At 42.2% G+C, this 14558-nt stretch overlaps 1 protein-coding gene across 1 annotated transcript in view; it reads right to left on the bottom strand.

Annotated features, from left to right (window-relative positions):
* LOC126235463 (dehydrogenase/reductase SDR family member 11-like) overlaps window positions 1–14223 on the bottom strand; it is an 89542-nt gene extending 75319 nt beyond the window's left edge. The window contains exons 1-2 of the mRNA XM_049944185.1: window positions 14077–14223; window positions 4043–4171 (exon numbers count right to left, since the gene is read on the bottom strand). Coding sequence (XP_049800142.1) covers window positions 4043–4171; window positions 14077–14223 — 276 coding nt within the window. The remainder of the gene's footprint in view (window positions 1–4042; window positions 4172–14076) is intronic.
* Window positions 14224–14558: the final 335 nt, after the last annotated feature.

Raw genomic sequence — 14558 nt, 5'->3', positions numbered from 1 at the left:
AAATCCCTGTGTGGTCAGGGACTAACGCCCTGCAGTTACTTTAAGACTCACCAAGCAATGGGATGAGTAACAGGATGCTACTTCGAGTGACCTTCCCTGCATGATTTGCAGTTCTAGAGAATTTTGAAAACTGGTGGCAAGTCCAACCCAATAATGGGGGACCATGTGTGTATTTAATCAAAAGTTTTAGAGAATGCTGGAAGTGGAAAGTCGAGTCCCAGTAATAAACGAGGTCCAAGTAGGGTCTGGACTAAGGAAACCATGTGATGGAGAGGCAGATTAGGATAGGCACAATATAAGCTTGTAGCACACACCTGAAGTAATGTTGCGAAGGCTGGGGATCTGTGGTAGCCAAGCACATATGAAAGAGTGAGCCCAGGATAGAGTCTTGTTTTCTGATGAAAGCTGGTGATGCCAATGTGTTAGAAGAACAGTTGAGGGCCTACAAACAACCTGTCGCAGTGCTAGATACACTGGACCTACACCTGAATTTATGGTGTGGGGCGCAATCTCATGACTGTAGAAGCACTCTCTTCGTTACCTCAGATACACTGACAAAATTTGTGCGTCAGTCTGGTATTGGACCTGTTGTGCAACCATTCATGAGAATCATTTTAGACGGCATTTTCAACAGAATCTCGCTCGCATATATACTGTGTTGCAGGGTGTCTACATGTTGCGATGGCGTGCTCGACCATCAAATCTTTCCAATCAAGCACTTATGGGACATCGGACAGCAACTCCAGCGGCATCCACAACCAACATCAACCGTCCCTGTACTGACCAAGTCCAACAGGCATGGAACTCCATCCCATAGACATCCGACACCTGTACAGCAATGCACTTACGTTTGCATGCTTGCATTCAACATTCTGGGGTTTACATTGGCTGTTAATGTACCAACATTTCACATTTGCAATGTATGATCTCGCGCTTACATTAATCTGGGATCGTGCAATGTTTATCTCTAGTGTAGTACCTAGACAAATTTATTCCAGAAATTTCATCACTCTACATTAATTAATCTGTTTTGAGATTTTTCCGTCAGTGTAAATTTTATCCTTAAAACGACATGTTCCAAGGTGAGAAACTTTCACAGCTCTGTACCTCATGGAAATTCACTACCTTGTGTTATCTGTGCGAAGATTAGCAATTCCCACCCATTTAAACATGAAACCAGATAAGAATTTTTGTGTAACTTGCGATATTTGTCATGATTTATTGTGATTCAGAAATTTTTGCAACAAGCAAACCGTTGAAAGTAATTATCAGGTTGAATGTTTCACGTGAGACATTGTACCGCGAGCGATGAAATTCTTGAAACTGCCAGAACAGAATCTGAACGGTACGAAACTATGCGAATCAGTCTGTAGGATGGATTACGTCAGATCCCACACATACGTTCCAGTTAGTCATGGTTTCATCTCTGCCGCCGTTCCATGTCGTCTTCATCTGTCCGTTGGTTAGGCCCTGACACTGTAGCTGTACAGACTGTCTAAGACCAAATTATTCGTGCTTGCCTTGGCAAGTGTTTCAAACTCACCTGGTTTAGTGTCTTTCGCAGCTAGCACTTTCACATTCGTCCCTAGCAATATGATATTTCTTAACTTCCTCTTATCTGGCTTGGTGTGATTGAGTGTCCTGGCGTGCAGGCTATGTAGGTAACAAGTCACAAACTTCACTGGTAGGATCCTGTTTTGCCAGGTCCAGAAAAGATCTGACAGTAGCGGGTTAACACCCAAGTCGACCAATGTGGAACGAAGACTTATCACTTCCGCAAAACCTGTATCTTTGCAGTTATTAAAAATAAATAAAAATGACCATGTGCCACTACCATGCAGGCAGCACTACATGCGTCAGACCAATGCGGCCTGTTAGAGATTCGCACAGCACTACTTCGCAAACACTAACAGCTTTCATTAAGCTGATACAGGAACACTTTAGATACACATATCTCAGTGTTACCAACTTTACTATACCATGCTCTCATTCAGCCGACAGAAGTATTCAGGTTTTCAGGGTATTTAATGAAACTATCAAAGGACGGCGGGCCTTCAGTAAGCAGCACAACTCTTTCTCGGCCAGTTTGTTGAAAATATGCCTAATTTGTTGCGAGACAGCGTGTAATATTGCTGCTTCAGCCCGTGTTTCATGAAGTTCATACAGGTGGCGTCGCTATGCGTTGCCTTCAAAACTGCATCTGTAACGGAGGTGCGTTCCAGGCAGAGAGCTGTCACGACGTATCGTGCGGCGGAAAACCAGAGCATCGCAAATATTCATACCCGCCTGCAAAATGTCTACGGAGACCAGGCAGTGAAGAAATGCACTGTCTTTGGACGAGGCGTCTATCTCAAGGTCGCGCAAACCTGTCCTATTGTAAGTAGGCTGTTTAGGTTTTTTTATTGGTAACGCCACCTCTGTATGAAAATCACTGGCTGTGCTGTGTGCAGTCTGTGGCTGCTTTGCATTGTTGTAATACTCGCCATTGTAGTGTTAGGCAGCTGGCTGTGAACAGCGCATAGCGTTGCTCAGTTGGAGGTGAGCCGCCAGCAGTGGTGGATGTGGGGAGAGAGATGGCGGAGTTTTGAAATTTGTCATGAACTGCTACATATATTATGACTATCAAGGTAAATACATTGTTTGTTCTCTATTAATATCTTTCATTTGCTAACTATCCCTATCAGTAGTTAGTGCCCGCCATAGTTTGAATCTTTTATTTAGTTGGCATTAGTGGCGCTCGCTGTATTGCAGTAGTGGGAGTAACCAAGATTTTTGTGAGGTAAGTGATTTGTGAAAAGTACAGGTTAATGTTACTCAGGGCCATTCTCTTGTAGAGATTATTGAAATTCAGATTGCGTTGCGCTAAAAAATACTGTGTGTCAGTTTAAGCACAGTCCAGTAAAATTGTTTAAAGGGGACGTTTCACTATCTCCTGCGTGCCGGCCGACCTCACCCAGCTCTGACTCCTGTGTTGGAAGGTGCGGACACGTTCGAATTGATCGACGAACCTCTAACACCTCTCTGCACAGACGTCTGTTAGTGATGACACTCTTCCACCAGTTGGGACAATAGTGTTCCTAGCCGCCGAACAGGACATCATGAAGAGCAATGAAGGATCATTGAACCGAGCTGCTTGCGCGTTACGCGGCTGACAGCTTCAACGAATACCGTCGCAGGCGATGAAACGTGGGTTTATCGCTTCGGACTGGAAACAGAACGGCAAGTAAGTGGCGCCGCATCAACCCTTCCCTGAAGCAAAAGATCAAAACCACACAACCTCTGCTGGTAAAGTTATGGCGAAGATCTAGGACCGACTATTGTATTTCATGTCCCTCACGGTGAAACCATTAACTTTAATGTATTGTGCTACCCTTAAGAAATTTAAGACACGATTTCAGCGTGTTCGTAGCCCCAAAAATGCAAACTTCTCCATGACAACGCTAGGGACCCGACAGCAGCTCTCAAAAATTCAGTGGACTCTTCTTGCTCATCCACCCTGAATACCGGTCCTCTCACCTTCTGAATTCCGACTTTGTCCTAATGAAAGATGCACTCCGCGGGAAGCAGCACATGGAAGATGAGATTACTGATGCAGCAAGATGTTGGCTCCGAAATCTACCAGTAGAGTGCTACCAAGCGTGTATACAGTTCTTCCCACTGAAGTAGCCTAAGGCCGTCGCACTGAACGGAGATTATATTGAAAAATAGGGTTTTGTAGTCAAAGAGTGGGGACTAGTGTGCTGTATTGGAATCCTGAAAACCAAACTGCTTTCACAAAAAGAAAGGTGAATCATTACTTACTGAACGGATCTTTTTCAGGCAATGTCCGTAGATCGTTAAAAAAGATCACATGCAGACGAAATAACGACGCCACTATTAGATATTGTCCTCTCAATTTTAGGTCATGGCTCTTGAACACTACCTCTTATCTTTGGCCAGTAAAAAATTCAGTCACAAAACTCTCAGGAATGGCACCACTACTCTATCAACGCTGCCTAACGAGAATTGTGTACTCATATGTCAGCTCGCTCTCTTCAATGATACCAGCGTTATTGACCAAGACATCAACACCCGACAAGTTATCCTTTATCCACTTGAAGGCTGCGAGAATGCTTTCTTCATTGCTGACGTCCCCTTGGATTGCGTGCAGCTTTCCTGGGGCATCTGGCAACTCCAACGCCTACGTACATGAAAGAATAAATCGAATAATCATTAATGGACAGTGAGATTTTTATAAATTTAGTGTCAGTTGACAAATTACGATATACTATGGATTAAATATGATATTCAACATAGGGGTAGATCTCGAGCTTTGTTATAACCTCGTCCTGATATTTGTTTTGTTGTAATTTGTGTGTAATTTATTGTGCCCTTATGTAACTGCAAATTATATCATGGTAAGACACACATTTCGAGGAGATAACGTCAAAGACATGGCCTAACGCTACGCGGCACGTACATGGACGCACAACTACAAATAAATACCTGGGCAACGCCAGGTTTCCATGTTAGTACCGGAAATTACACTAACATATTCCAATTTCTGTATTAGGTAATTCAGAGTTCCTGTATTCACCTTGCAGTTTGTTATAAGAAAATGTTTTACGTAAGGAATGAATAATATATGGTTTTTTCCAAAATCAGAAATGGTTGAACGAAACAAGTGTTCACGTGTCAATGAGACACTAAATATGGGGAGCAGTGAAGTTAGACCTCGGTATACGTTGCGTACTAGTATTTAGTCAAAAATCAAATTTAGGTGTGGGTATGGAGAGGGCTGGGCAATAACATCAACGCAAATTTCCACTGCAGCTGTATTTAGTGCCATACAGTAGTGAACACTAGAACAGCGGAAGTTGTCAAAATGACAGTCACTTCTTTCCTTCATCGTCATATACAATTTACTTCGTTAATGAAATCTTATGGCCGTTCCTAATTTTTCCTCCTCTCTGCAGTGACGCATTAAGATTTGCAAAATATTTTTATCGTCTTACATTTCATTCGATATACCTAGAATGGCGGAAGGTGGCAGTTCCATCTCAGTTTCTCTTTTGAATAGATTATCCAGTAACGAAACGGCAACAATGAGCGGTCAGCAGTTCTGCTTATTGTTGCAACTTAGCGCGTGTAAGGCCCAATCTAACATTTCATGTTATATCACTCAGGTAAACATATACCGTCTGCGAGGACGTTCTGCTGTGTTTCATCTCAGGTAATTGCGGAGCTGAATTGGAAATTAACTTCACTGGTGATGATTGTGGACCTGAGAAATGAAGACATTGTGAACGATTGTGAGCGATTACCTGAAGGGAATTCATATGCTGATCTACGTTAATCATCACTTTCCTCACAGCAGGCAGCCTCTACGAAGATGCTTGCTAGGGATGGAACCGTTTGGGAGATTGCCAGCTTCCCATCTTCTGGAAGGAGGTCGGCTGGGAACGTCAACGAGAGAGGTGGTCCCACTGTTTACGCTTGCCAAGGAGTAGAATACTGCCACCAGTGCCTTCAGTTTTGACTAAGCCATACTACGTCATTAAGAAATACAGGGAATCAAATGCTAGAAAAACTGACTGGACTCATTAAGGAACTGGGAAAAACATGTATGCTCAGGGGTGTCATTTGTAGAGAAGTTATGTCTGGATCTCTGGTCGCACTCTCGGTGGGGCGGGGGGGGGGGGGGGGCTAATTTTATCCAAGGACATCACGCCAAGGGACTGATTACAGGAGCTTCAAGATTTCTTCGTTTCGATGAAAAATCAGAGCTGAACGTCTGGTAGCCAACAAATTCGCTCTTATCTGAAATTTGGGGAAGTTAATTGAAAACAGTATTCGTTCTTACCGCCCAGGAGAAGATTTAACGGTTGACGGGCAACTATTACCAAGCAAAACAGTTATTCACTCAGTTCATTCCTAACAAACATTTCCAATTCTGGTTGACTGTCGATTTAACGACAAAATATGTCTAACGCTTTCCCATACCTCGGCAAAGAGAACACGCAAAAAAGCAACCACTTTGAGAGTACATCGTTCTGCGGCTCATGGAGCCATTTGTACGCCAAGGAAGAATGTGATGGCAGACAACTTCTTTACCTCTCTTCAGACTGTTAAAAGAAAACATTACTTGATACGATATCCGTCGTGAGATCTCCGCTTAAGTAAGGAAGTCCAATGTTTAAATACAGTACGGCACCATCCTGCATCATAGTGGCAACAAAGACTGCACGATGACTGTATACCACGGAAAGAAGAATAAGAACGTCTTTCGCCTGCCGGCACTGCATGCTGAAGCAGCAGTAAGCAAGGAAGAAAATAAACCTCAAATCATAACATTTTACAACGCAACTGAGTATAGGGTTGACTGGTTTCATCAAATGACCCGCATATATACTACGAAGTTTGTTTATCTTCAACATCTTTGACATGGCGGAAGTAACTGATTGTAACAACATAGTAACAAGAAAATCGAAAGGAAGTAGTTTATACTTCTGTCTAACGAACTCTAGGAACGAAAGATCAAGAACATAAGGCAAAGGACGAGGATACTGGACAGAAATCACCTAAGAAACGGAGGAAGTGTCAGATTATCCTCTGCGAAGGCAACAAGACCAGTGAAAACTGAAGTGCCACAAAGGTGTGAGGGGGGAAAAATGTGCGCATAAAACAAATCACCTGTGCTAAGTGCATCTAACAGATTCCAATGATTTGAGTGGAAAGTAATTAAAGACGTGCGTAGAACACATACGAGAGTAATATGGACTAAAATACGAAATGTTCTAGGAGGTTGTACGGATAGTTAAAAATGAAAATTCACATTTTAGGATACTTGTTAGCATTAGCAACAATGAATTTGTAAGATACTTTGTTGCTGAAACAATTATCAGTTATTGTATTTATTATGATTACTTGAAAAGGTAAGGATTGTCCAAAACTAGAAATACTTGTTTCAGTCAAATACGAAAATATTTTATGTAGGGTCAAAATGACCCTTTTCCGCCGTTTTAGGCATGTGAAACGCCGTCGTTCTAGTGTTAAGAAGAAAATTTAAGATTGTGCGATAAATTGTGTTAAATATTTGACGTGTTACGACGCTATACTTTGAGAAAAAACAATATTTTCCCGTTGTCACCCATGGTCGTTTAGCGCAAATTTTTCATTCGGCAAGAGTTTAAAAATTCCTGAACAGTTGTCGAATACAAGGAAATACTAGTTTTCCAGCAATCTGAAGAACCAAACACGTTGCTAAACTTTTCGTTTAAACAGTTCTTGACTGTTACATATTTTCACTCAAAATTCTGTTTCGTACTGATAAAACTATGTATAGGTAGATAAAGATTAATTTTGCAACGCATAATTCTCAAATTTATTTGTTGTTAAAGGTAATATGAAAAACAGTGAACTTACTGAAGAACATAACATTACTTAACGCTTGTCAATTTGTTAACTGAATTTTTCCCATTTACATAGCTATGAGAGCTATGTAAAGTTTCTGTACAAAGCCTTTAGCGTTGAAAGGGATATCCTTAAAAATCTAATTATGGAGAAAGTCAGGACGGAGTGACAAGGCGAGGGCAGACCCTGTGACCCACAAATACGACCAATTTCGACATACTAGTAGGGGGAATGGGGCAGTAAATTCAGTCTTGTTTGTTTACGTCATCACAATTCCGTTTACGAAAAGAAATGAATTGTAAGGTCATGACTTTGGATCTGTTTTGGATTAGTTTGAATCCTTAGGAAATTTGTACATCTCACTTCTGTAATCATGCTTACGCAGGAATCTAATCATATGCATATATACCTCAGACAGCCGGTAATTAGGTCGACGAGCAACTGGCGTAACGGGCTGCTTTCAAATCAGCCATCTTCTGTGCTCTTACACTGGAGTTGCACTTTTTGCAAAATTTTTTACTCTTTGGCAAGACAGATGTATAGTTTATATATTGTTATCGTAAAGAAACTTCACGAATGTGTGTTTTGTGGAAGGAAATACTTTCATACGAGTCTCTTTAAGCCCACTGGTCCAACAACTTTACCCTTTTTTAAGGAAAGTCGAAATCTTTCTCAGCAAGTGGCATTCTGGTAACGTAGCACTGGTGCAATTCGAAACTCTCATAGCGATCGCATACAGTCTGTATGTATCAAGTTTCTGCAGTAAGGACACGTGTTGATAGCTAAGCCCTGTAATATCTCTGAACAAAAATAATCTGAGCCACACTACCTGTGCTCCTAAGGGCTCATACGTACATTGGTAAAGTCTTACGACATATCGCATGCACATATCTTCAATTTTATATCGTTTCTAGCAGTCACTGCTTAACATCCCTCTGCTTAGCGTTTTTGGTCACTCAGGTTCACATGCATAAGAATGAGTATGCACAATGCAAAATTGCGGTGCGAAACCATGCGCGTGGAAGTTTATTGATTAGAACGCAGGCCTTGTAACATTCGTCCAGACGTTCCGTATTTTATGGCATCGTTCCTTATTTGGCTTGCATCCCGTTGTCCGACAAAATACATAGGGGAAGCATATTGTCCCGTTTTTCGTTAACGGTCCGATAAATTTCGAAGATACTGTTTTTAAGTAACTTTTAGCATAAGCAAATTGGGAACGAATGTGATCATGTACAAATAATGAAAAAATACAAACAAACGACGTCATACGATTTTAAATCCTTTGTTTGGTAGTTTTAATGCTTTAACATGGCTAGCAGTTTGTCTCTTCCACTTTCTTTTTACATTTCCTATTGCTTCAGTTCGCTAGGTTTAGAAGTGTGGTTTTAGACGGTTAGAGAGATGATAAATCACTTGATACGATATAGTGCAAACTTTTCAGAGAAATGGCAAAAGGAATGTATTTACTAATGAAATTAAAGTTGAATTCCCATATCTGAAACAATAACAGAAAGCAAGAAGTTATTTTATACCATCAAGCAGGCTAGGTGTTTCACCCAAAACGTCACGAAGTATGTCTTGTTTCGAAACGTGCGTATAGTGATATGATCAAGTAAAGCGTCTTGATGTTGAGGAAAGTTCGTTAGCTTTCCACGCAACGAGACAATCATTCTCTCAGATCAATGGACTGCACTGCTGCAACCATAAGGAAGCTGTTTGAGAAGAAATTTACCTATTTCAGAACTTTTTGGTGAAGTTAACCATGTTAAAAATGAATGTAAAGTGAAGAACCATTACTAAGGAATTGTTAAGTTTGTTGGTTAGAAATGGTCTAGCATTTCCAACTGTGTTGCGTCTCAGGATATCTGCTGCAAAAATTTGAAACTCATGACCGTTTGTGATAACTAGTTGCCACCAATGCTGCTGCACAAAGTATGTTGTCTATCACAAATGCGTTCTGGAGTGATGAAAAGAATAGGTGCAGTGTGGAAACGGTTAAGGAAATACTTATAAACTCATTTTCAGGATACTTTATGATTTTTATAAAATTCTATTTGAAAATATGAAACTGCTGAATGCATACTTTTTCTATAAAATACGAAAAATATCAGAAACTACCAACCGTGAAACTTCCGCGGCATTTGAGTGAAAAGTAACCGATGCAAATAATTTATGTCTACCCTAGTTAAAGACCTCGTTATTTTTATACTTCAGACACGTCCGAAAGAACAGACAATTTATGACCTGCAGCCGTCTAGAACGAAATTAGAATTAATACCTTCAGCTGCTAACAGACGTCGATATATATCAACGGGGACAGGTGAAATGTGTGCCCCGACCAGGACTAACCCAGGATCTCCTGCTTACATGGCAGACGCTCTATCCATCTGAGCCATGAGGGCACAGAGGCTAGGGCAACTGCAGGGACTGTCTCGCGCACGCCTCCAGCAAGACCCACATTCTCACCTTGGATGTCCACACACTACATTCGTAGTGTCCCACCCCAACACACTCGTGGGAGACATTCTTACTAAGTCCCGTAAGAGTTCGGGGAATGTGTGTGCATCCGCACAGAAGGTCATGGCCGGTATTGTCAGAACTATATATTCGGACTTGTCCGAAAGGCAACACCGGCCATGACCTGTGCGGATGCGCACATTCCCCGAACTCTTACGGGACTTGGTAAGAATGTCTTCCACGAGTAATGAGTGTGTTGGGGTGGGACACTACGAATGTGTGTGGACATACAAGGTGAGCATGTGGGTCTCGCAGAAGGCGTGCGCGAGATAGTCCCTGCAGTCGCGCTATTCTCTGTGCCCTCGGTGGCTCAGATGGATGCCAGCACGGTAGCGCAGCGTGTTCGGCCAGAGAGCCGGTTGGCCTCTAATAAAACAGTGGAAGGATCAACAAAATGAACTTAACGTATGTCACGATGTCCGCAACGACCAAACAACGATCAACAACGAACAAAATGAAGAAAAAAAATGGATAGAGCGTCTGCCATGTAAGGAGACCCTGGGTTCGAGTCCCGGTCGGGGGGGCACATTTTCACCTGTACCCGTTGATATATATCTATCTACATTTATACTCCGCAAGCCACCCAACAGTGTGTGGCGGAGGGCACTTTACGTGCATCGTAGCATAAACAATTTTAACACCAATCTGCTACGAATTATACTGTACAGAACTAACGAAAGTTTCTAGAAAATGTTTCTTCACTTCAGCATCTAATCCGTGTCCCATATTTTGCTTTTGTAACTGGTCACCTACGTTAGCAGTAACAGGTTTCCTCCTGAAGTTTATGTTCAACACACCGACAACTCCACATCTCGTGCTTAGGGCTCAGCGTCGCTAGCCCTTCATCGCAGGATCTCTGAATCTATTCCCGCCCGGTTCGGAGTTTCCTTCTGCCGGAGATTGGGCATTTGCATTGTCCTCAGCATTTTTCATCTCAGCTTCACCGACGCACACGTCCCAGAAATGGGCGTCGAACAGGAAGACTTACGAGGCATGCGCCCGGCCCCAGACGTTGTCTGCCGGCCGGTAATGCCGTACCATCACTCCATTTCAACGAACCGAAACCATAGTTAGATTTCTCACAAGCTTAGGCTTCAGAGCTGTCGTATTAATAAAATGTCCTGGTTTGACCATTCTAACTATTCCAGTCTGTGCCGCATTCGTAGGGATGGAAATCTGAACATCAAGGAGATTGGATGCTGTAGCTGGTTTTCTAATTTGTCTATTTTAACTACTCTAACTGAAGATAGGCGAAAGCCTGAAACGCGTAATAACCTATATAAAAAAATTGTAACTGGTTGCCGTACTGATTAAAATATACACAGCCACTAAGCTCAACAGCTAGTAAAATAGATAAATTGTGATTTCACCTTTCTTTAAACAGAAATTACTTCATAACAATAACCCTTTTTCGAAGAAAAAAAAAAAGAAAAGGGGAGTTAACGGAGCTATTTCATAAGAATTCCTTTCAAGTGGTTCCCGACTTTACTCTGTTAATTGGAAATTTAACACGGAAATAAACACTATGCCATGTTCATCTTTTTCCTCTAGTTAACACCAGAGTACAGCAGCGTGCTATCATCACAGTAGTTGCGCGGCCTCGCTACTCGCACATCGCCTTACGGAATTCTGCATTTAACTTTAAACTGCACAATACACCCCTCCTCGCCACTAGGTGAGGTATAGGGCGTAGATCCAGTAGCCTATTTCTAGAAGCTACTTCTGAAACTTCTTTGACGAGGAAACCCCCAGGAAGTGTAATTCCGCAAGCTAATGGAAGCAGTTTCAAGCATCTTGCGGCAAATATTTGCCACTTATTGGAAGTGTCAGACCTGCAGAACCTTATTCAATACCTGCACGGAAAGGTCGTCTAGAAGGAGAAAGCAAAGACAGTTGGTCCGAAACAGATGTACCATTGGAATCAGACATAATTGGTTACCGACAGCCAAGAATGTGCGATTACTTTGTATGACTAGGAAAGGAAGTAAACTGACAGTAAAGAAGTCATAAAATTTTAACTTAATGTTAGCATTAATATTTTTAACAAAAGCAATAAATACTGTTTGCAAAAAAACTAATTCAAAAGCGATCTCCATGTGAAAGCTTACCGCAATTTTTGTGACCTATATCCGAATATTTTGTAGTACAATGTATCGTTTGACTTTCGAAATTTGCACACATTCTCATTGTTTTTAATCTGAAAAAAGTGCTTTGATTTTGTGTAATTGCTTGATAAATATTTATGCCTATCCATTTCTTACACAGGTATTTGTATTTTCTTAACTTTTGTCACAACTTCTCTTCAATAATAATGCAACAATGGTGGCTGCTTTCGTTTTTAAACACGACGCTGAAGTTCCATTTGCCTATCTCGTGTTAGGACTTACGTAAAAACACGTCAGTACTTTTAGCAAGTTCCTAAAACTAAAGTAACCAAGCGACTCGCATAAACAAACTTGAGCAAGTTTTTAGTCTAAGCACATCATTACTTACGGATGACACTTGCTAATGGACAAGCCTTTAGGCTACAGCTGCAGCTTCCGTGTATGTTATGCTTAAAAAGCATGTACAGAATGCAAACGCTACAATTTCAAATTCCACTGAATTTTTAACATGTATACGAAAAAACAGTGCATGCTAAGCGCATTCTATTTCTTGCTGCTTTTCATGGTTTTCCGAGTCTATATTTCCCTACATGAAACGAAGTAGCCTCACGCAGTATCACAGCACCTACGTATGACAAAACACCTCAATAGCACCAATAACGGGACACGAACTGTAGCATTTGAACATTCAACATGGTGACCGGCAAAACTAATGTCTTTCAATAGTTTCGCGTGTCTCACTGTATCATGCATGCTGTAGTAACAAAGTAAGTAGTGCCTATTTCCAGTAACAACTCTGCGCCCGACCACGCAGTTGCAGATAATACACCTAACTGCAGAGGATACGAGACAACCAACACAGTCTATGAACGCTGCTCTGTTTTTTGGCGCTAATAATTTTATCTATATACATAAAAATGTAGTCACGACGCGAATCTTTAATGGTCAGTATCATTTTGAACGGCAGGAGCACTGTTTTGGACGAAGCAAGCAAAATGGCTTTGGGAAGGAAGAATTTATGGGCGTGTCAGTATGCACGTTAACGTGAAATACCTGGAGGTAATGCACCTCAATTGCAGTCCCAGTTTTGGCGTTAGTCCAAAAATTTCTGCATACGTCTCTTACCGCCTTTTCACTGGCTTCTCATGTGATCGGGGAGGAAATTTAAAACCATTCCCCAAGACCAATATAACCTGAAGCTCTAGCATTTACACACATTGGTTATTAGCAGCTGGAGAAAGTTACGCGAGTGACCGTTTCGCACTTCAGTAGCTGCTACACAGTATACCATATTTTCTGATGCCTCCAGTTTCATGGGAAGCACTTCAAGGATTTTATTAAAATATGTATAAAATCAAGCAATGAAACAGGATTACTGAAATGTGAGATGTGTACGACCTGTCACATAGGCTATGTTTTAGAATTAGCTATATAGTTTGATACCTGATAAGTGTCTTAAGCACGCCACGCTATCAAATTTCTAACACTAACACATGAAACCTGTAATGACAGACACCATGAACATATGCAACGAGAGTGAACAGGCCTTTAATTTTAAGCAGCACTCTAGATAGATATTCGGAATTTACTTTCAAGGAGTTTTGTTTTGCTTTTTCTTTTTTCTTTTTAATTCCATTACCGAACGATTGCAAGCAGCTAATTTAACGTCCGTCTCCCGTCTCCATTAGGACCTTTGAGTGCTGTGGATCTTTTTGAGCTCAGATGCACGTATATATAGCTCAATGCAACGTTCTCTTCAGACAATTACATCACTCATGCGACTCATATTAACGGAGATAGACAAGATAGACGAAAGAGTTCTGTAGAGCTAAAGCTGGAATAGATTGTTCCCGAAATTCCTTTGATGGTTTGCTGAAAAGCCAACAAGCACCGGACACGAGCTAATGCGAACCGAGCACGACGAAATGCAGTTTTCTCACTACCGCGTAGCGTCTATATCAGTGTTCTCGTCCCTTCTGCACGTTCGTTGTGTGTTCACGTAAGTGTAAAGACTGCTTAATCGAGCTGCCTCGGCGCGGCCGGCGACACACAGTGAAACGGGGTGAGCTCTGACCTTGACCCTGTCGACCCTCCGCGCCAGGCCGACGACGGTGAGTCCCTGCCTGAGCAGCTCCTGCGTGATGGCGGCTCCTATGCCGCAGCTGGCCCCCGTCACCAGGGCAACGCGATCCGCGTATCTCTGCATGCTCGGACACCACAGCAAGCACGAAAACTGAACACTCACTGCTGCTGCCCACAGACTATACTGCCGAAGTGTGCGGCGGCGGCTACTGTTAAGGCCACAGGCTGTCGCTCTGAGCGCCACCTATATGCATACCTATCTTGTCAACAGGCGGCTGGCTTAAGGGCCCAACACGCACACCAACCGACCGACCGACCGAAAAACTGGACGTGTGTAGGCTTTTTGGCCGACCGACCGGCGAACGTTCGTCGTCGCAATGTCAGGCTGGAAGGACCACCCGACAGCCGACCCCCCTTCCACTCCTCGCAACAAATTGTGCCGTTTGTAGGGCAGTCGTG

Source organism: Schistocerca nitens, chromosome 2 (genome assembly GCF_023898315.1).
Source record: "Schistocerca nitens isolate TAMUIC-IGC-003100 chromosome 2, iqSchNite1.1, whole genome shotgun sequence".
NCBI lineage: Eukaryota > Metazoa > Arthropoda > Insecta > Orthoptera > Acrididae > Schistocerca > Schistocerca nitens.
This window is presented reverse-complemented; position numbering and strand designations above follow the sequence as displayed.